At 37.1% G+C, this 24,593-nt stretch overlaps 1 protein-coding gene across 2 annotated transcripts in view; it reads left to right on the forward strand.

Moving 5' to 3' along the window:
• The first annotated feature begins 228 nt into the window (after positions 1-228).
• The window catches only part of Mau2 (Mau2 sister chromatid cohesion factor), a 43,093-nt gene continuing 18,728 nt past the window's right edge, over positions 229-24,593 (forward strand). For both annotated transcript variants that reach the window (XM_083140624.1, XM_083140629.1), the window contains exons 1-6: positions 229-454; positions 4,975-5,154; positions 7,774-7,896; positions 11,966-12,094; positions 14,159-14,267; positions 17,523-17,687. In XM_083140624.1, the coding sequence (XP_082996750.1) occupies positions 230-454; positions 4,975-5,154; positions 7,774-7,896; positions 11,966-12,094; positions 14,159-14,267; positions 17,523-17,687 (931 nt within the window). In that variant the 5' untranslated portion in view covers position 229. The remainder of the gene's footprint in view (positions 455-4,974; positions 5,155-7,773; positions 7,897-11,965; positions 12,095-14,158; positions 14,268-17,522; positions 17,688-24,593) is intronic.

Consider the following 24,593-nt stretch of genomic DNA (forward strand, 5'->3'; position numbering starts at 1 on the left):
TCGCAGTAAACGTTTATAACAAGCAAACACATATTTTTGGAATAAATATTTAAAGAATTAGAAACGTCTTTGCTTGTATGGACTTTATGAGCTATATTACTGTAATTTCCAATTATTTGTGTTTTTTCCTGTTTCAGTTCTGGCTCGATAGTCCTTATGTTAAACTCCTTTTGCGATGTTTAGAAAAGAAGTAAGTTAAAATTTGAATGTTGTTGTGAATGGGAAAAAAATGGCGTCCTCCCAGGACGCTTGGTATCTATCTCTGCTAGGTTTAGCGGAGAATTTTCGTACTTCAAGTCCGCCCAATATAAAATTGTGTATTCAGTGCCTTCAAGCAGTGTTTTTCTTCAAACCTCCTCCTCGAGTTGAAGCTAGAACTCATCTGCAACTTGGAAGCATTTTGCTGACCCACACTAAGAATGTTGACCTAGCGCGAAATCATTTGGAGCAAGCGGTAAGTTTCATTGTGCCTTGCATTAAATGGATTATCAAATTTTGATCATAAATTTAATGTGTGATAAATGTTGTACAACAGAAGTAGTAACTAGGAAGTGTAGTTCGTGAATGGTCCTATATTTAAAAGATGTTACGTGATTCATGGGGTGTACTGTTGTGTCCAACGTAATTTTAATCATCCTACAGCAACTGTGGGAAGTATTGGCAGTTACCACACATTTTGCTTCTAATCAATGTTGTGATTCGTATGTTTGTAAGTCAAGCTGAAAATGTGATATGAATTTTTATTTGTGGCCATTTTCAGCGCACGTTGTTGGTTTTCCTTTCATGGTAACTTACGGGCATTTATGCTGTTCACTTACATATAAAACATTGGTTATAAACGGGCCGACACCATTTGAATTGTTCTTATTCGAAAACAGTGAGGTCACATGACTATTTTAAGCAATTTGGTTACTCTCTCACATTTCAGATTTTGTTTGTTGCACTTTATTATTTTCGGCCCAAGTTCTAATTGTTGAATTGAGGGTACCTTTGACCCTCTGTACCCCCTAAAGAAAGTGAAATATTTTTCATGGTATCTGAAGATTTTGTTGTTTATGAACGTTTCCAGTTTGCTCGTGGAAATGTGCTATTGTGAAGTGAAGTATATCTGTTATCTTAGTGTGTTACTTTACGGTGAAGAAGAACAGCCCGAAGGCGTCGCGGAAGTGAATCTAGCACCCAAAACGACACTCCACAACATCAACGATAGTTACATATTTAGGTTTGGGAACGAGTTTACAATACTGGACCACTCTCCAATTGCTATGAAATTTCGCCTACTCACTAATTGAGACCTCCTAATCACGAATCTGCATGTAATAAATGGCGGTCAAGTATGGAAATGTAGAGAAAAACGAAATAAACTATGTTTTCCTAATGTAACGTAACTCTACCGTAAGAACAGCAGGTGCACGGAAGACGCCATTTTCCCAACATGAAAAATTCAGTGTGCAATACACCGTTGCCAAACGTACGTATTCAAACGAGTCCACATTCCTAAATAATAATTTTTCATCGTATTTACGCTAATGTAACCTAACCTAACATGCCTAACCTAACCTTGTAGGCATTCCTCGTCTGACGTCGGAACACAAGGTAGGAAAACTGTTGTGCGACAAGAAATGTGAAAGAAACATGGTTGTGAATTGCTTTGTACGGAGAATCATCCTGGTTTTTAACAAGGTTATTCTACAACTTCTACACGTTATTCTACAATTTCCGTGCTTGACCGCCAATTATTAGATGCAAATTCGTGATTAGAAGGTCTCAATTAGTGAGTAGGTGAAATTTCATAGAAATTGGAGAGTGGTCTGGTATTGTAAACTCATGCCTTAGGTTTGATAATAGTTATTATTGACGTGTTCTTTCACTATTTGAGAGTGCAGCGAAAGCACTCCGCTGGTCATACTTTGCATTCGATTATTCCCGTTATTTGTGTTTTCTGTGCGCTGTAACTAATTTTATATTACGTTAAACATCAAAATCTGGATTAATATAAAACTGTTCAACGTAATTCTCCAGGGGGTACGGTGGGTAAACATCCCCTAATTGAGAACCAGTCATGGTTCGCACGCATGCTATACAGGGTTCAATTTGTATTTATGTCTGTTATGGTGGTCGTCCTCTTTGGACGATCACTTTACTTCAGAGAAAGTTCCGAAAGATCAGTTTTTCCTCTAACAGCTACATGTCAGGTCCACATGGAGTCCTAAGTCGTCCCCTGAAACCTTTCCCACCAATAGCATCCGCCCAAGAACAGAACTTGTCAAGTCCACGTGGAGTAAATCAGATGTTGCTAATTCAGTTTCTATAGAGATTTCTGAACACGAGGTTGCGGTTGCGTTATCTTTGCTAGGTTGTGGTATTATATTGTGCTACTTTTTTATGCAATGTAAAGACCTTGGGAGTATAACGTCCCAATGAATAAATGGATGTCTAAACACTGCAGGCAAAAGTGACAACATTGCTTTTCCGAGAAACATGTGGTGGCTCGATACCAGATACATTTTCCGGTCTGCTTCCTCTAGGGTTGTGTCAAAGATACCAAACTGGTGTTGCTTCCAAGACTAGCACTAGAACACACACTTCATCAGCTTAGTGATTACTTATGATTCAAATTTCTCATTATACAGGAAGTCAGTATCTTCCAGAAAAGATTGACTAGGGTTGGGGTTGGGTATTAAATAGAGTAAGAATCTCTTTAACCCAAGAATGTAGTGGGAAAATACTAAAAATATCGTGAGGTTCACTGCAATCATTCTAAATTTCATTTACTATTTTGTCAGATTTACACCTTTGTGGAAACTAAAGCATAATTGGTAGCTTGCCAGAGTTCTTGTAAATCTGGGCAATCAATACACAAACACAACTTTCTTAGGATGATTTAACTACGTAGAATCTGGAAAACAGCGTACAAAAGTTTTGTCAGAACATGTTACACTCAGTATTATTCCCATTCCACAATGCACATATCATCTTGTGGCAGCAAGTAATATACAAGCACAACATTTTAGAGGTATTTTAAGTACATAGAATTGGAAAAGCAGACCACAAAATTTTTGTCAGGACAAGTTACACTAAATACATTTCCGTTCCACAATGCACTTACAATCTTGCTGCAGAAGTTCCTGTTCGTTACATTCTATTCACTCGCACTGATACATGCCTGGCTCAAATGACAAGTGATCTTGAAACTCGCATACTTGATTGCCAATAGAGTAGGAGCTGTAATGTACTGAATGCTATTTTTACTTTTGACTGTTTATTGTGAGAAGTGACAAAAAAGTGGTGATTCTTGTGCTCGCACAACAATGATGGAGAACGTTTTTCGCCAATGTTCGCATGGCGATCAATTGTCGGTGGGATAAAGAAAGGTGGATATTGTTGTTTTGTACTAGTTCGTAAGAAAAAACTGTATTTGCTTTTAATTTCTTCGTCCATAATTTCCTTATCGTGCCATCGATAATACAAACTATCCATTGCACTGAAGGTATGAAGAATAATTTGTAAAATAACTGATTATATGCAACACAATTACGAAATTATGCAGAAATATGTCTTATTATGAGAAAATTGAAGAAATGTGTTGTATAAATGCGAAATTGGTAAAATATGTCAAAATATGCCTTATCAAGTTCGTCTATTTTGGCTGATTTTCATCAGATACGTATAGATCTTCCACCAGTATTCAATCCAATGCCCAATAAAAAATATGTTATAAAAGTCCCGGGCCTTACTTCCATCCATTTACTATTGTCCTGGATACAAACTATTGCTTCTACTACTTGACACGAGGTGCCAAGGAGCATTGTGACCCTAAGTGCTTTTGTTCTTAATTGATTGATTTGCTTTTGTGCCACTTTTGGCTAATCTGCGAAGATTGGGTGAGTGATGATGTGATGAAATTGAAGAATGGACACTCACAAACATCCATGCTCAGGCCGAGATTCGAACTCACCCCCTGGCTTTTGTTCTTAAGTTAAGGAGGTCCGATTTATAGCTCTCAGCATGAAAATAACATCCCTAAATATTTACCACATGATAGGCGATTTAGTCTCAGGACTGAAACCCCCTTTGAGCTTTGCGATAATACTTGGCAATGCTCTGTGTCCTAGGTGACTGCAAACCATGAATGGTTTCACACAGTGGAGAGTGTATGCTTGTAAAAGCTTACTTTTCAATGAATCTCTTTTTATCTGTGCTAATTAGTTTCTCGAAGCTTCAGACTTACTTCCACAATTGTTTGCAATATTCTGAAATACTTCCTAAACTCCCATTTAACTTGCAAAAATCATTAAACATATAGAACTGTTATTTTTTGGCTCAGCTTGACTTTGGTTAAGCTCATTGGAGCTGTTCAGCAAACATCAGATGACATGATGGAACTTGTGTCTGTACTTTGTGATATGCAACTGTTCTCCCATTTAAATACATTATATTTTAGTGGATGCTTAATTGATCATAATGTGAAAGGAACTATGATAGTTTAATTATCTAGGCTGTAAAATTAGTACTAGGAAAGGAAGAGTATTGCGACTGACAGTAAAGATACCAGAACTCCAAAAATGTTATTGCAAAGAGTTTGTTTTTTTCAGTTGCAGTTTCCACAATGTAAGTGCTTTTAGTTTTTATGGTTTTTTTAGTTAATGCTTTGAGTGCATGGTTGTAGTGGGTTCTGCCTCAGAAAAGCAAATTGTGTATCTACACACTAGAGTGTTATACATTTACATTCAGATAAGTGTAACAATATGGCAGAATTTTACTCTAAATTACAATATCACATCAGTAATATTAGCAACAATATTTTATTACACACAGATGTGTGTATATCCCCAATATAATCTGCGCTATCCCTAATTTATATAGTAACTAAAGAGAGCTTATTTGTAAACAAATGTTCTTATTCTGAACTAGATATCTGTTTTGATCTTTTGAGTGTGTATATCTGAGCATGTTCTTGTCCTTTTCTTCCAGTGGTGCATGTCACAGAACATCAATGGCTTCGATGATGTTAAGTTTGAAGCTGCAAGTGTCCTTGCAGAACTCTATGAACAGCAATCTCAGTCCAATTTGGCTAAACCTATCTTACGGAAAGCAATTGAACTTTCACAACACAGCGTTTACTGGCATTGTCGTCTCATATTTCAGCTGGCAGTAAGTATTTGGTATTAATGATTTTTTTAACAGTTACGTTTTGAGTTCAGATTCCTTCTATTGAGATCTACTTTTTTTTTAATAAGCTGAAAATAGACAGGTTGTTGTATTGGAAAGTAGTGCATGTTGTCATCAAAATCTTTCCTGGTATATTTTATCCTGTAAAATATGCAAATGAAGGTATATTTTAATATCTCATATTTTACATGAAGAATAGTAGATTAATGTACCATAATTTCAACACAACATAAATATTTTGTAACATTTATCTTTTTCTGAACAATTGTAATTTGATAAAATGTTCGAGTATCTGTATTGATCCACAGAGGTAGCAGTTCACACTTATATGTGGTTATCTGCAATTTATTAATTTTTTGTGTTGGACATTAACCTTTTGAGTCCCAAGGCCATTTTCACATGTAACCCCCTTGGCCCCGAGCCGATTTTGAGCAAAATGCAGAGTTTCAATTAAATGAGTGTAGATCGGAGGCTAATTGCCCTAGAGAGATGAGTGATATACTGTCGTATGCGGAATGAACCAGAGATTCAGACTACATGAAATTTATGCAAATTCGGCGTATATGTAGTGCGAAAGGAATGCTCGGCACGCCACTGATTCAAGCTTTAAAATGCAGAGGTACCTTGAAATGACTTTAGCTCAGAGACTATTTGCCCTGGAGATATGAACGATATACCGTTGTACGCAGGATGAATAACAGATTCAGACAATATATAATTTTTGCACATTCAGCATACATATGGAGGGGGAAAGGGGGAAATCCCCTGAAAAATACTTCTTTTTTAAAAAAAGAATGGGTTTTCCCCCCACCCCCTCCGAAAAAAAGGATATGAAAATTTCAAAATGCACATAGAAATTATCGCTGGCATGTAAGAAACAAAAATATTTGCATCATTGTCATATGACCAATGTAACGCGAGTTGTACCCCTGAAACGAAAGGCTTGAAAGCCACTGTCTCAAGCTTCGGAATTGAGCGAAATGCAGAGTTACATTGAAATGACTATTGCTCAGAAACTAAATGCCCTAGAGATATGAAAGATATACCGTTGTATGCAGAATGAATCACAGACTGCAACTTGTGGAACACTTGTCCTCATAACAATGGTTTCCTTCAGCACACCTCGAAATTCCATTCTCACAACGCAGATTCAAGAACCAGTCTTCCCCCTCCCCCCACCCCCACCCCCTGCTTGCTCTCGCACGGAAAACTTTCATTTTGACACCGGATACTGATAAACAAGCTTCCTTCGAATGCAGTTACCAGGCGGGAGTGAAAAGCATTGCTTTAGAACAACAAAGCAAAAATTTTCCCTTGAAAAGAGACACAAAAGAGAAGTCCCTTTTCCCGCCTTTTCCCCTCCATTTTCATGAATAAAAAAAAGTGCAAGAAACATTGCTGTTAAATACATGTGTTAGGAACAATATAAAAAAATCGAAATTCTAGCCAAAAATAGAAAAGTTATAACGTTAAAACTACGACGGAGACGCTTGGGACCCAAAAGGTTAAATGTTAAATTTATACTATTTTCTGATTTGTGAACCCAAAATGAGAAGCGAATATGTGTGTGGACATTTTTTAAATATTTTCTCTTAATGTTGATGAACTTTACATTAAATATTTTGTTTCTAAAAGTGAATGTTAGACGATAGTTACTTGTTTCTTGTACACTGATTTGTATATACAGTTCACATTTGTTAGGGACTCCAATATTTGTGTTTATTTGACATATTATAAAATGAATACAAAAATTGAGATTCATAAAGTTATTTGGCCACTTAGTAGTGTACTCTTGGAATATGTTATGTACTCAGTCAATATTGCATGCATAACAACCTTCTTTATTACAGATGTTATTGTAAAATGTAATATGTTACTTTACATATATGTTATGTTAGGTCTTTAAATATGAAATGACCGATTTCAAATCAAAAGTTTCATTTTGCTGTGTCTCAAAGAAAAACAGTATAATTAATCAAAGCATGCACCCAAAATATTGAAACAGTTTCACCATCTTACTAGTAACCTTTTTTCCCTTTTCTTTTTCCTTTTTTTTTTCTTTTCTTTCAAGATGTGGTTTAGTGCCTGGAAGATGTGGTAGTTTGTGCAGTTTCTCACAGTTTCGAGCTATCTGCACTCCGTTGTTTCCACCACAGAGCTCATGTTAAAAAATTACAAATTTTTTACTTGTCCATGGTTTCACAAAAAAATCCTCTGAAAAAGACTCTCTGAAACATAATCACAAACCAAAATGTGCATTTGGGAGAGTGATGATGTACCTTCACAGTGATGATAATTCTAATACAAGGAATATCAAAGTGAAATGTTAGAGATATTGACTGTCAACTTAGTATTTAAGAAAATCGGACATTTCATACTTAATGACCTTATATATTACATAACAGCAGTCAAGTTATCCACTGAATTGATATAAACAATTTTTTTTTCCATTTTGACATATTTTTTGCAAATGTATTTATCACAACATTATTATATCTACAATTTCTTATTGCTTTAATATGAGAAAATGAAAATTACCATGTGTCTTTTCTTTAATATCTGAATTTTATAACAACGAATAGCATTAATTTCTTGTTCCAGCAAATCCATGCAACGGAGAGAGATTACAGTGTAGCGAGTAGTTTGCTTGGTGTTGGCGTCGACTATGCACATCTGTCTGGAGCAAGCTATACAAGAGTTCTGTTTCTACTCAGCAAAGGAATGGTAAGTGAGCTAACAATAAATATATCCTAGAAATTGAATGTAATGGGAAAAAATTGTAAAAGTAATCTAAACTTGAGAGTGTTGCTATCAAAACAGAGTTACTACAACACATTTCACAAGGAGACTGTACAGTTGTGGCCACTTTTTCAAACTGAGATTGCCACAGTTAATCTGTCTCTCTATCTCTTGAGAGCACTGCCCAACTCTTTGTAAATGTCACTGAGCCCTTTGAGGGTTGGTAAAACACGTTGCACTTAACAAACATGCCCTTCCAGTTATTCTCATTGGTTCACGAATATGGTGTTGCCATCATCTTGAAAAATTCATTTTTTTACCTCAATTTATAAAAATCAAATTCTATTTACTAAGGTCTAAATCAAAATCCCTGAGACCTTCTGTAAACAAACGGATCACCGATTCGATGTATCACTCCGCGTCAGCTGATCCATGACTGCAATCATCTGCTGTTACACTCATAGTTCGCCGCACCTATTCATTTTATATAAGAGCCTCTGAATGTGAGAACCCGTTCTCAAAACATCAGACGAATATGCAGCCGCATATATTGTTACTCTCCCGGTCATTCTCTCTTTCATAACTCTTAAAACTGCAGACACTGACACACCACTGCACTAGGATACCAACTTAACCACTTCATTTACTGGTTTCTCAGGATACTACTGACAGAACGTTACATAAATATTGAGTAGAATCTGTTTCTCACCCCTTTGCAAAGGCTGTCCTTGCTGGTGTTTTGAAAACAAGCTCGGAGAACACGGAGACTTTCCCTCACACATAGAACTCGGCATGTTATTTTTCTAAGGCTAAGACAGGCAATATTACTAAGTTGCACTACTTCCTTGCTGTTCACATGATTATTTTTAGAAAATAACCAATGTTATAAAATATCATTATGTACACAAATCTCTAAGCTCATTGAAAGTTATATTACTACAAAATGTTCACACTTATCTTGCCTTGCGATGTCACCAAGTTATTTTACGAAGTGCACTATATTTGGCGGAACAAAAATCGTTATTAGGATGCTTGTCAAAGTTTCCAACCGCAATAAATTTACGAACTTTTTGTCTTGTTTTGATCATCATCAATATATTTATTGGACTTACAGCAATGCATATGGCTGTTTATGCCCATTATATATTTTAGTTACATAAGATACAATTTATTTAAAATGTACAAACAAATTTCAAATACACTCCTATCTATATCATCCTTAGAAATATACATTACCATGTTATATCATTTTGTCTAAAAAAATGCAAGTAAAATATATTCAATTCGCATGCAAGAAAGAAGCCAAATTTATGGGAAATGATTACTGGTGCAAAGAGTTAACCATAAAGGTGAAGCAATAAGTAAAAAAAGAAAGAGCATTGGGTTTAAAGTGAGACGTCATTTGCGGCAGCGTATCCCATACTACAAATTGGCCATTGTTTTACCTTACGTAATGAATCCTGTAACAACGCTGGATTTTCGTGTGGATTATTTTACTTGTATGAGTTTGCAATGCTTTCTGCATGCAGGTGGTTTTGTTTACAGAAGGTGTTAGGGTTTGTGATTTGACATATAGGGTCATATAAGATGACTACAAAAATTACTACTATCAACACACAACATAAAATATATATGTAACTAGGTAAAGGTATCCCTGTGCATGTGCACACATGCCATGAAGGGATATGGGGTGATGTGGAGGTAGAGCTCCATATTCTTGATCTCAGCCATAGTTGGGATGATGTGATCAGCATCATGCCTGGCACCTTTACCCCCAGGGTTGCCCTCAGAGCCAAGCACAAACAGGAAAATGACTGGTAAAATTCCTGGTCCAGATCATCTGCCCCAGGATTAGAATCCAGGTCTTCCACATGGTAACCAGATGCTAGACCAATTGAGCTACCATGGTTCCTCCTATGTAACTACCTTTCTAGAACCATAACAGTAAAATTTCAGGAAACTTATTGAACATGTGCTACTTAAGGTTATTACACGGTCGAGCCTTGATTATGAATTTTTCTCTCTTTAGTGGCTAAAATTATTGAAGCTGCTAAATGTTTTGATGTACTTGCATCTTTCTCAAGAGCAAAGATTACAACAAAATCTAATGTTAGTTCCCAAGAATTTTCTCCATTAAAGAAACAAAAACCTGTGACTTAAATTATGAGATGAGAGATGTTTGAGTTTTGGTTTTAAGTCCACTTTATGCCCAGGAAGGCTAATCGGGACTGGGCCTAAAGTTTAAAATGGGATCCAAACCGCTTGTGGATCCACCGGGTATCAAACCCAGAACCCTTTGATTATAAGGCAACAACATTACCACTACACCATCAGGGAGGCCAAGATGAGAAATGTAAAATTGATGTTTAACTGTAATTATCAAAGACGTACATTGGTATTGATTGTTTGATTTCCTTGATTTTACTTCACTTTTTGTCCCACTTTTGGCTAATTTGCGAAGATGTGAACGAGTGATGATATAATGAAATTTATGAATAGACACTCACAAACATCCATGCCCAGGGCAGGATTTGAACCCAGGACCCCTGACTTTGGTATTGAATAAAAATGAAAAGTCAGTATAAGAAAATGTCTGTCTATACATTGGTTTCAAATTTCACTCATCATCATCCTTTGCCGTTTCTTGCCTCTGGCTGGGTCGGCATATAAGACAAACCTCTCCATTTTTTTCCTGGTCTTTAAGCACTCCTCTCTTTCCAATCTTGTCCTCTTCTAACACTCTCTGCTATCTGCTCTTTCCACCGACATCTTGGTCTCCCCCTTGGCCTTATCCCCACTCCTTGTGTATTGTAAGCTCTTACTGGTAGTCTTTCTTTCTGCACCCATCCTCTTCACGTGTCCGAACCATCTCATCTGTTCCTGATCTATCCTGTCCTGAAGCTTCACCACCCCCACTGTCTGTCGGATCTCCTCATTCCTTATTCTATTCCTTCTAGGCTTCCCCAATATACACTGCTCTCCATAAATTAAGCAACAAATGGTGATCATCCAATAGAATCAAACACAAGGCCGGAGGGTGTACATATTTTATTTGTAACGAAAGTGACTGTTGTCTGACACTAATAAGGGATATGATCCCTAACGCATTCGTTGCTTTCTTTCAGCGTGCCCACCACTCTTCTTCTCTTTTCTCCAACTGTTTTCTCTTTTACCTCACATTTTCTTGTTGTTGCTTAATTTCTGGAGGGCAGTGTAGTCCTTGAAAATTTCATCTCCCCTGCCTGCATCTTCCTTTTGTCTCTCTCTGTCATTGTCCAAGTCTGCTCCGTACGTAATTATTGGCTCATAGTATGTATTATATATTACCTTCTTGCATTTCATAGGTACATCCCTGTTCCATATTAATCTTCGAACGCTTTGGTATAGTCCACCATCCATTTGTCCTCTTCTGTTTACCTCCTCATCTGCTCTTCCACTTCTCTCGATTATGCTTCCTAGATATTTGAAATTTGTATTTAATTTTACAAAATTGTGCATCCAGTTCACTTTCTGATGCCGTACAGTGACCTTAACTCTCGGCTGGACCTTTGGCATTCGAATGGGCAATTTTTTTCAAATTTTCCTCTCCATTCGAAAAACCTCTTGGATATTTCAAAATATGAAAAATTACATCAGCTTAGAATTCCTTCTAGAGCATTGACTTGAATTTTCATGTAGTTTTCTTTCACTGTTGTGTAGATATTATCAATAGTTTAATAGACTTACATAATCACGAAACTATTGATAATATCTAGACAACACTGAAAGAAAACTACATGAAAATTCAAGTCAATGCTCTAGAAGGAATTCTAAGCTGATGTAATTTTTCATATTTTGAAATATCCAAGAGGTTTTTCGAATGGAGAGGAAAATTTGAAAAAATTCACCCATTCGCATGCCAAAGGTCCAGTCGAGCCTTAATACCTCCAATTTCTATTAAAATGAAATCTGCTGATAGTCCTAGTAAATATAAATGTGAAATTATGCTTCATGTTTACAGCTGATATTGTACAGTGTGCAAGATATGTAATGTGTGGATGGTATGTACTTGCAGTTACTGCTGATTGACAAGAAGATTCAAGAGGTTCATGCACTTCTGAACCAAGCTGGGCATCTGGTAGATGGCTGGCAGGGCAACCAACATCAGAAAGAGTATCTGAAGGTTTTCTTCCTGGTTCTTCAGGTTTGTATAGTACTCGTTGTTACACATTCATTACATGTGCTACAATACTGATTGACTTTACTTTTAACCACTGCTCAGTCCCTGTCTTCAGGAATTCAATATTAATTTATATAATTACAATATAATAATCCAATGTAAGTTTCAAGAGGGGAACATTGGTGACCAAGGCTTCACAGTGTCCCAAGTTGACAAGAAAATATATTGAGATCTGCAATGATATGTGCTTTGAATGAGAGACTGGTAGTGTATTTCCTATCTGACACTACTTGAGGGGATTAATTTTTGATGACCTAAGCTGCACCTTGTCTAGAGGGAATTATGTTGACCAGAGTGCTTGTGGTACAATGTTCATCTTCACTGATCAAAGCAAGCTGGGTTAGAGGCTTCTCAGCTCCAACTGAGACTGATTGGAAGGATCTGAGATTGAAAAATGCACAGTTTTTCATTAATTTTTTTCCAGCAATGTGTGGAAAGATGAATTTTGTGATTAACTATTTGGTGTAGGAATTAATTTGTGCAGTTGTTACGCACACATTGAAGCTGTAGTTCAAACACAAAATACATAAATACCTTAAGAGAAATATTGTCCATCGCGAGCCACCACTTTCGCCCATCTGTCAGGCAAGTTACGGATTCTGTGGCGAAAGAAGTCCTCATCCTTTGAAGCGATCCAGTCAGAGACCCATTTTTCGATATCTTCGGAAGAAGTGAACCGCTGTCCAATCAAATCGTTATTCATGCAATCGAACAAGTAGTAGTCCGAAGGAGCAACGTCTGGTGAATACGGCAGGTGGGGTAAAACTTCCCATCCGACATTTGAAAAATAAGTTTATCATGTCTGTTCTCCCATTCTGGTCGTTTCCTGGCCAGAGCTTGCTTCAAACGCATTAATTGTCATCGATAACGTTCTCCATTAATAGTTTCACCCGGTTGCAGCAGCTCATAGTACACCACACCTTTCATATCCCACCATATGCACAGCATAACCTTAGCACAGTGAATATCTCGTTTCGGTTGTGATGGACCTGGTTCACCTGGCTTCACCCAGGCCTTTTTTCGTTTCGGGTTCTCGTAATGGATCCACTTCTCATCGCCAGTAACAATGCGATGCAAAAACCCCTTTCTTTTCTGTCTTTGAAGCAGCAATTCACAAATGGTTTTTCGTCTTTCAACGTCTCTGTCTTTCAATTCATGTGGAACCCAATGTGACATCTTTTGAATCATTCCCATGGCTTTGAGGTGTTTGGAAACTGTTGTTTGATCAACGCCTAATGCTTCTGCAAGTTCTTCCTGCGTTTGACACGAATCCTGATCGAGCAATGCTCTCAATTCTTCGTCTTCAAATTTTTTTGGCTGTCCAGGTCGCTCTTGGTCTTCCAGGCCGAAATCACCACTTCTAAACCGTGCAAACCACTTCTGACACGTTCGCTCAGCTATCGCATGGTCACTATACACTTCCACCAAAATACGATGACTTTCGGTAGCACTTTTCTGCATGTTAAAGTAATGAAGCAGAACACCCCGCAAAAACACTTTATCTGGCACGAACTGCACCATGTTCAGTTGACTACAAAATGCTGTTGTTGACGCGTCAATCAACTGCCCTATACTACGAACGATGTGCACTGACAGGAGTTTTCAACGCATGTGTGGCTACACGGAACTGTGGGACGATACGTTCGTTACGCCATCTCTTGTCCAGGTGCACGAATTAATTCCTAGACCAAATAACTGCTATTTTAATACTTATTGTGATGTGCTCATGTTTATTTAAAAATAAAAGTTTCACAGATTGTTATGGCAGGGTTCCAGTGAAGGACATGTTAATATTTATAAATATTCTCAATGCCTTCAAGTTCGTACAATATATATATAAGTGTTGGTATGGGTATCAGATCAAAGAGGTATTGTCTCATTCCTAATTGAATGGATTATTCATTTTTGAAATTGTACTTTCGGAATAAAGGTAGAAACTTTCTTCCAATGCTGTTTTGGTAGCAATACTACATTCATTATGTACATGACAAGACTGTCATGCTGATACTGATGCATTTTTGTCTACAGGTTTGCCATTATCTGATGGCTGGCCAGGTGAAAACTGTGAAGCCATGTTTAAAGCAGCTTCAGCAGAGTATTCAGACGATAATGCAACCAACCTGGCCTTCAGATGAGCGTAAGTATTTTGTTTTGTTACTGTAATTAATTTAGGTGTAAGACATTGGGAAACTACAAATACTTCTTTTCCTTATTTTAGCAATGTGCATTTTTACCACTGCAAGAATGATATGGGCTGTGTGGTGAGTGAAGGAGTGAACAATTTTTATCCCTACTATTGATTTCAAGGAACTCCATCCAAGATCATTCTCACAATGCAAAGTTAACACTGAAATTTTGGAGCTCCCACCATTGAATCAAGCTCAGAGCCACTCACACCAAAGATGAGAGTGCTAACCAGTTGGCTACACCGGCCGGAGCTCTACAAATACAGTTACAGGAAAACCTCGTTAATACGATATTGGTTAATACGAAGTACCCTTTAATCCGAAGTTCTTCCCATTCCCCAGCCGATAAGATAGGATTTATAATGTATTTCAGTACAGATAAATCGAAATACGGATAATTTTTAATATGAAGTTGTTTACAAGACCCTTCCGCAAAACTGGTTTCGCTTAATTCGAAGTAGACACCTGCGTAAGTCGACAAGAGAAGATCGAATGTGGAGAGAGCTTGGACGTTATTTTAACTTGACCTTGACATGTTTACTGGTCCTAACTGCTGACAACTCCAGGGAAGTAGCCCGAAATGCCCGCTGGACATTGACATTCTTTGTCAATGTGCATGGGAGGTCAAGCTCTTTCCCCGCTGAATGCGCCACCTTGGAAATATTCACCAGTGCTAGATGAGAAATGCGAGATAAGATCGCACGAATGTTCCAAAATACAAGACGCGTGGCGCCTGGAATTCTCACCCATCTGTCTAGCTCTGAGCTCGAGATACAGCAATTTCCCGTGAGCGAGCAACTTTTGGCCTGGTAGCCGACAACTTCCGGTAACCACTTTCATTAAAAGCATGTTCTTTGTGTCCTGTAGAACTTCATTAAAAAAAGGGAAACTGTTACAGATAATCAAAGCCGCATAGGCCAACTACAGATCGTCAACCCGCTTAATGCGTTGTCATCTAGGTTTCCCGCAAAAGTTGACGTTGATCTTACGTATGTTGCAACTCCAGTTTCCCGTTTCCCAACTGTGCCGGTCATAAAATTTGCCAAAACAGTGTTTTGTTGTCTGCGTGACTTCTCCCCTTTTGCTATCAGCAAACGGGGGGGTCCCTTGCTAATTGTTTCGGCCACAATTTTCTTGCTCGTGTGCGCACACTGGCTCCTTTCCTTTGGCGTCTAAAAAAAAGCAAACAGTTCTGAATACCTTCTTCAAAACGAACAAAAACCGCATGATAAGTAAAAGAAAAGTGACCACCTTCCTTCTCCTACAACAGCTCATTATCCGCCACTGGTGTGCATGGTAATGCGATAATTGCAGAATTCAGGTCCCTCTTTCTTGTTTGAATGCAGCTGTCTGGATAGGAAATATTGCCCGTATTATTGTCTGTTGCATGGTAAAAGGTAATACAAGGATCATTTTTTTTTCACACTGCTGATAAAAGTTTGATCTTCGACAACTGCGTTATCTTTAAAATGCCCATGATTTCCCTTCTGCCACCTGCTGCTCTAACTTCCAGCCCGTCTCATTGTGTTTACGCTGCAGCTGGCGCCTGTGTTCAGTCTAGCGTCTGGAAAGCTCTCGCTTGCCGGTAACTGCAATGACTCATCCAGTGCGAAGGAATAAGCGTCATTGTTTTGAATCTCGCAAAGCCATATAATCCCCGTTTTTCTTCAGAACAATTAGCGTGAAAAAAAAACCAAAAAACAAACAAACCGCAATGCTCAATGTAGGAATACGAGAGGAAAAGTTTTCGTGGAGCGAGTGTTTGACCTCCAGAATACTCCTGAAACCTACAATAAATTGTCGATTAATCTGAAAATACGCAAGTTTCGTAAAGCTTGTTTTTAGTTCATTTTATGCTGATGAGCTAAGCAGGATTAAATATACAGTTTAAAGTGGGATCCAAACCAGAGTGATTATCGAGTGCGCCGTGCAAACAGATCGCAAGTTGTGTGTTTACTTTTTCAGAGTGGATTACAATGCAAGTTGAGGAAGAGTTTGAACTGATCCCTGCAAAGGGGGGAGGGGGGGCCGATTATGAAGTTAACTGAAGCAAAGAATACGTGACTTTTTTTTTACGATGTCTTTTTAACAGCCGAACCAGAACGAAATTTACAGCCCCGATTTTTTTGTTTTTTGACAGGGAAAGGTTGTGTTCTCTCCCAACAGAATCTTCTCTTACCAGTTAGTCCTGTAACGGACAATGTTCTAGTGAAAGCACATAAAATCCAATATTCATTCTGTCCGATTATCTCCCGTCTCTTGCTTGCGCCAGTGACTACCGTCAAGATTCTTCCGAGTTTCACTTCTTGCAGTAAACAAGATTGTTTTCCTTTCCCTAGGTCTCCGTGCAAACGGGTCTCTTATGAACTAAAATTGTAAGAATTTCGTGGAAGAGCAACGACTTTGCACAATTAAAAGAAAATACCGTTTGTTAAAAGACTTTTTGCCACAACATGCATCCCGTGCATAACCGGTTGTATAACTAGGCAGGATAAATGGTGTTAACCGTCTCCTTGGAATCTTTGTGTCCGCGTTAAGCTCCGTGTTCTCATTTTGTGTAACATTTTTTACACTTTCTTTAAAACGTACAATATTATTATATAGTACATATAAAGCTTATTTTCTGAGCTACCACCAAGTATAAAACATCCTTTGTGGGGGGAATTTATACTCTACTTTATTTACACCTGAAAACAGGCGCCATTTTGAAAAGTTTGGATAATTCGAAGTCGTTTAATACGAAGTTGACATTTTTTGGTCCTTTGAACTTTGTATTAACGAGGTTTTCCTGTAATATGCAAATTATTTTCAATGTGTAAATATAGTGAAACGTTAGATTTTCCATTTTCCTGCATTATACATTCAATCTCGATGGTCCCAACATGGCAGAATGTTATTTTCCTCGGTTTTACAATTTTCTCATGTTTTAAGTTTTTTCAGCTTTGTGCCCTGAGAAACATAAAATCAAGGTTGTATGTTGTTAGCTGATCTATTCCTGCAATAACAGCAAAGTGATTAGTTATCTTTCATGTTTCAACTTTATTCATGTTAGTCCTAACATTTATATTAGCCATGATAAACAGCTGACCCTCAAGTTTAAATATTATTTTCCATTTTGTATTGAAATGAATTTTGAAATTTTGTTCCCATTTGGAACATTCGTGTATTTTTTTAAAGTAGTTTGTTCTGAATTTGTTTCTTTTCAGTTTTGACAGCTACGAATGCTGGAGACATGTTCATCTGGATGCCAAAGGAGCACTTATATGTTCTGGTGTACCTCGTCACTGTTATGCACAGCATGCAGGCAGGCTACATGGACAAGGCACAAAAGTATACAGACAAGGCCTTGATTCAAATCGAAAAGCTGAAGAGTAAGTTCACCTAAATGGTGTTTAGTAATTATATTGTACAGTCACGGACAGTGCCGGCTTGTAAGGATTCCATTGAAAGTCAATGTACTCATTACAAGCCGGCAGTGTCCGTGACTGTACCTTGACGAGTGTGGATTAAATCAATCTGTTTCTCTTAAACAGTGATCATTAGAGGCACATATTTTTGGTAAATAAGAAGCAAAATTTCACAAAAACAGAGTCTATTTTGGGTTCAAAAGCGGTAAATAAAATAAAATTTTGGTATTATAGCTGTGAATAATCACATCAAAAGTGCTATATAAAAAGACATTTTGGTTTTAAAATTGTGAATATAATCCTAAATTTGATTTATAAACTGCACTTATTACACAAAATAAACATATCCTTTCTAACAGCACATTTATGGAGTTACCAGAGTATTAAGTTTATTCCTGTGTAAAGGGATCCATTTTTTATTCTCAAATATTTACAGCAGAATTAATCAATTTTCTGTGAATTGCATAACTCACAGGATACTTCAGACTTCAGAAAGTGTCGCGTCGGTATATAAATGGTAAATTTCGTGTTTAAGAGTATATTTCGCATTTTGCAGTTCATGTCGCATTATTTCGTGACAAGGAAAATGCACCTCTCACCTTTCAGAAACATGAAAAATGAACATTACATCATGTTATTTCATATTTCATGTTTTCGTCAAGAACGAAATTTGCATTCCTCTAGTGATCATTGTTGACTTTTTATCAATGAGAATAATTAAATAAAGCCATAATCACACAGAACTGGATTTCCAGTAGTAAATCACGACCTCCCTTCTTTGACACTTGTTCTAGATTCAAATTCGGCCTAGGTTTTTTGTGTTTATTTTTTCATCCAGACTTCTGGTAGAAAAACTTCGCACTAACAATTTCTCCACAATGATCATCGCGACAAATGCACAACTACAGCACACAACTACCGAAAAAGCTTCACTTTTCCATGAAAAACGAAGAAACAACAAGTGTCAATACTATAGTCTTCCCATCCGGTCGTTTTATTGCTTTGGGGTTGCCAGACAATTTTGCCAAATTTTAAGAAATTTGTAGTTCACAGGTTCCTGTAGCAGCTCTTGGTGTGTTTAGATGACGAGTTTCTAATTTATTTAACATCCGCCTTGAAAAGAAATTGGAGAACTTTGTCACATTATCAGGAATTTTTTCAAACATGCTAATCAAAACATGTAATTAAATCTTCATGATGTACTCCACATCATTGTAATCCAAATGTACTTTTCATTAAACTCAGAAAAAATGCAATGCATATATACGATAATTTTGCATGTAACAAGAATCTATAGCCGACTTCCGTGGCTAGCATACTGCATTACAAAGCCAGGGCTCCTGGGTTCGAATCCCGGCATGGGTATATGTGTTCATTGTGAATGCCCCTCCATCAATTTCTTTATATTATCACTCATCCTCATCGTTGTGATTACCGAAAAGTAGCAGAAAGCGACGGCAAATAACAAAAATCAAGCAAGAGTCTGTACATTTTCAGTTACCGATATTTTCTTTCCTCATTGGAAATTGCGTTATTTATTGCTCTTCTCTTATGTCATAAGTGAATAAGATTATGGAAAATGATTTTTTTTTCAACGGTTGGTAATTTTCTTTATGTTAACTTCATTGCTTCTGGCAACTCTTCATTGTTTACCGTTCTCCGGAGAGGGGTCCTGTTTCGCCTAGGGGGTGGGTTTCGGACGACAAACCCTCCATCCTCCCAGGCACAGATCCCGCGCGTGTTATTCCCCAACTTCCCTCCCCTCTTACCCCTCTCGGCCGTTCCTGAGAATGCTCTACGTCTTAAAGTAAGAGGACGGCACCCCGCCACATTTCTCTTGAAGTTCCGTATTCCCCCGCACGGTGGCGTGCAAAGTTCGCAATTGTCGCGGAAGAATGAATACAGAACCGACTAACCAACGATCTATAAGCAATGGAATATTTGCAATTCAGACAATGTAAAAGCTAATATATAAATGTTAATGTAATGTTTGCTCACTTGTGGTTACACGCGGCAGTGCAGCGTCCGTATCTTCCTTATGAGCGGCCGCCCCTGCTTGTCAGTATACTTTTGTTCCCATAAGACATTGCACAGAGCAGGCAATCTAAAAGATGGACGAGCAATTTGAAGAACATTGTAGGAGAATTACTGCTGCCTTAAAAATTAAAAAAAAAAGTATGGACTAGAAATTGGCTCGAAAGAAAATGTAGTAATTAATTCATAATGAACAAGGTTTTTAATGAACTCTGGTACACATATTCATACACGAGATTCACAGCACAGACAAGTAATGATTCGCACAGTTCATTCATATAAAAATATTTTGTTCAACTAAATATATCAAACATTTAATACACTTGTAATAATAAGGATTTTCATTATTGACTAATCATGTTTGTCACGTACAAATCTCATCGCTTTGCATAAATACCTAAATATTAATAAAGTGAACACAAATGCACATCATCTGTTTTTTTCTTTTATCAAGAAGGGAACATAAACCACCAACACTTGGAAACTACAGACAAAAACTTCCTTTGGGAAACTCACAGAATCCAGTCAGGGAAAGCCAGTTACAATTAGAACATGGTCTATTCGTCAAAACCAGTCAAACAGCCAGGCCAGCGGCCATGATTTCCACCAGGTAGCCAGTTCTACGTCAACTAGGGCATTCCTACTGGAAATCCAGTTCCATGGAATTCGGTCTTAACTTGTAAAACTATCATATCGTAAATTGTGGAAAATGTAGAAGTGATTGGACAAATGTGTGGCCAGCACATGTCCTGTTTACATTGCCAATTTTTGGAAGGAAGTGGTAATGGGAGAATTCATTTTCATGAAGTTCAGAAGGAGGTATGGAGTGGGCATTTGGTTGAAGCGAAATAATATAACCCCAGGCTGTTTTATCTGTTGAGAGAAATAGGGACTGAACTCTTGACTGTTTCTGTTCTTTCCAAAAACAAAATTCTTTAACTGTTTCCATTTCCATGTATCATTGTATCAATGCAACTGTTATTATGCATAATCATATCTGAAATACTAAAATCCATATGTCATTGACCTGAGTAATGTTAACATCTTTAAATTAAATGGAATATGACTGTTCTTATCATATACACATATAAAAACAACTTTGCAAACCTAGTCATGCATTCTCATATTATTCCCCCCCTTGCATAAGGAAAAAAGTTTACTGAATGTAATGCATAAACACTTCATTAGAAATGCCATTTAATCTTTAAATAGGAAAACAAATGTAAATTGGGTGTTAAGAGATTTACTATCAGTGTATGGCACAGGCGTCAGAAATTCATGGGAAGTAAAAAAGGAGATTGAAAACCTCAAGATAACAACCAACGATAAAATCGTAAGTTTCGATGTTGAAAATTTGTACCCGAGTGTTCCTAGGTATAGCGCGGCTGATTGCTTTCAACGATGGTTGATGGAAATATGGTTAGATGTTGTAACCGCGTGGCGATAAGCAAGATGGTTCCATCTTGTCACGAAATACAATTATTTTTGCTTCAATGGGAAAATTTTGCACAGAAAAAGGGGTTAGCTAAGGGCAACATGATTTCCGGAATTGCGTCTAACATATTTTTACATTATATATAGAAAATAGCCATCGAACAAGTAAAAAGGGAAATTAAATATTTTGGGAGATACGTTGATGATACTAATAATTGGGGAGGAAAAAGGGTTAGATATTATGTTTCAGTCTTTGAGAGGGCAAGAAGATCGAATCAAGTTCACCAGGGAAGAAATGGATTGTAATGATCTTCAATTAGGCAAAACGTTAACGAACAAAACAACATTTATTTTAAATTATAACTTCATGTTATATAAACTACATGAAAGACATTCAACAAAGACAAAAGACAATCTCTTTTCAACACGACTAGTTCACAGTATCTCTTCTAAAATCTTTTATCTTTTTCTTAACTTCTATCAATTCTCCCCCTCTAACAAAAAAAAATTATTCATAGGTCTTGTTACCAAAGGTAAGCTGTAGTCTATCCGGCTCCTTCTTAGATCTAGAAGATCTTCGAAATTCTCTGTTTTCTATGTTCCTCGCTTCTGTAGGTACAGCTGCCTCTGGTTCCCCATGTCCTGGTGCTGCCTCTGTATACATTGGAAACGTCCAAAAGTCATCCAACTCCTCTTCTTTCTTCTCAACCTCCAATCTCTGACCTTTATAGTTGTTCTTAAGCTTTCCCACTTGATGTCTGTGCACTCGTTTTGTAAATCCATTTCTAAGTTTCACTTCTAAAAGTCTTGCTCCTACTCTCTTCATCACCTGAGCTTTTATAAACTTAGGCACTAAGGATGGAAAATTTTTTACCCAAACTATCTCTCCTGATCTTGGCATCCAAGATTCTGCCTCATATTTATTATTTTCTACCTTTTCATCTATTTGGCAATTTGGTAAGTTGAATATACTTCTCGGCTGATAACTCATAATTCTTTCTGCTGGTGACATTCCTAATCGTTGCCACTTCGAAAATCTTAGATAGTATAAGATACTATCTAAGATTTTTGTCCAGTCAATTCTACGTCCCTCATTTCTACTTTGAAAATATTTCTTTCTTAATAAGCCTTTAACTGTCTGCACCCACCTTTCCGCTAAACCATTACTTTCCGGATTCCAAGGCGGTGAATGTAGCAATCTTATTCCATGCTTTTCACAAAATTTCTCAAATTGATTACTCCTGAAAGGCGGTCCATTATCTGACACAATAACAGAAGGATAACCAAATATCTGAAAATTTCTGTTTAAACATTCTATAGTTTCTTCTCCATTTGTCGATCGCACCTGCCATATTTCTGTCCATCTAGAGCAACTATCAATGAATAGCAAAAATTTCCTTCCTCCGTATTCAAAAAAATCAACGTGTATTCTTTCAAAAGGAATATCTGTTTGTTTCCATCCGACATATTTGTTTTTGGATGTACTTCTTTGAAAACTATTGCATTCTACACATTGATTTCCTAACCTTTCAAGATCCTCGTCTATTAAAGGCCACCAGTAGAATTCTCTAGCCATCATCTTCATTTTAGGTGTACCTACATGTTCTGCATGTAACAGCTTCAACACTGTTTCCCTGCATTCTTTAGGAATTATTATACGTCTTCCCCACATAAGGCATCCTTTATTAATTGTTATTTCATTCTTCCTTCTGTAATAATGTAAGACAACAGTATTTTGAAACTCTTTTGGAAGTGAATTAGGCCACCCAACATCAACCCATTGTACAACTTTTTGTAAAATGTCATCTTCTTTCGTCTTCTTTACTATGTTATCTAACAATAGAGGTTCAATTTCAAAGGTGTCAATATAATAAAGATTCCTCAGCATCCCCTGTGTCTTCCTCTATTGGCAATCTAGATAAAAAATCTGCTACATCTACACGTTTTGTGTAAACAATTGTGTATGAGTATTGTGATAATAACAAGGCCCATCTCTGCAAACGTGAACAAGCTAATGATGGAATTGCTGCTGCTTCTCCAAAAATATATTTTACAGGTAAAGAATCACTATAAACTATGAAATGTTTTCCATAAAGATATTTATGAAATTTCTTAATGCCCGTCACTAAAGCTAACGCTTCCCTTTCAAATTGGCTGTAATTTCTCTCTGAAGGCGCCAGTGTCGCCGAAGTGCAGGCAATTGTTTTCAATTCACCCTCAATCTTATTACACAACTGAGCCCCAACTCCTACACCACTTCCATCTACAATCAATACAATATCTTGATCTGGATTGTATGGAGTTAATATCTCAGCTTTTCGCAATGCTTCTTTGGATTCAAGAAATTCCGCTTTATGTCGATCTGTCCACGACCACACTGCTCCTTTCTTTAGCAATTCATAAAGATGTGTTATCTTCATAGCGAACTTTGGCATGCTCCTATGATAAAATGAAATCATTCCTAAATAGGACTTCAATTCTTTAACGTTTGTTGGCTCTGGACAATTCAATATTGCTGTCTTATTCTTGATTAAAGGTTGAAAACCATTACTAGATATCCTGTAACCTAAATAGTCTACCTCTTTTTTGAAGAACTGACATTTATCGAGATTAACTTTTATATTGTAATATGTCAATCTATCCAAAACTAGTTTTGTGTTCTTGAAACATTCTTCTTCTCCACGGCCTGTTATAATTAAATCATCCAGGTAGCATTTGGCAAATGTATAATCTAACAGTACTTGATCCATTGTTCTTTGGAAAATCTGTGCACTGCAGCTTAAACCCATTGGTAACCTGTTATAAGTGAACAATCCCCATTTAGTATTGAGCACCAATAACTTTTTAGCACTCTCGTCGAGTAATAGTTGAAGATATGCTTTGGTCAGGTCCAACACTACATATGTGTCTGCATTCACTAAAGAATTAAGTAAATCATCCACTCGTGGCAAAGGATAAGTTACTTTTTCTACCACTTTATTGACGGTTACCTTAAAATCAGAACACAGCCGTAGATCACCATTATTTTTCTTTACTACCACTAAAGGTGTACCCCAATCAGAATACTGAATAGGTGACAAAACTCCCAATTGAACTAAATTATCCAATTCAGCCTTTACTTTCGGTTGTAAACTGTATGGAACTTCGTATGCTTTCTTGAATATTGGAACTGCTCCCTCCTTGATTGGTATTGTAGCTTTAAATTGCTTAATAGGCTCACAAATATTACCAGAAAAAACTTCTTTGTACTTATTTATTAAGTATTCAACTTTCTGATTAGTCAAACTTGGTTGCTTAGATACTGTTAACAAACAACTGTCCCTAGAAATCGTTAACTGAAACCAAGATTTCCATTCTGGCCATAATTTATCCAACCAGGTCCTTCCTAAAATAGGTGTTTTC

Source organism: Lepisma saccharinum, chromosome 1 (genome assembly GCF_977018435.1).
Source record: "Lepisma saccharinum chromosome 1, izLepSacc3.1, whole genome shotgun sequence".
Taxonomy (NCBI): Eukaryota; Metazoa; Arthropoda; class Insecta; order Zygentoma; family Lepismatidae; genus Lepisma; species Lepisma saccharinum.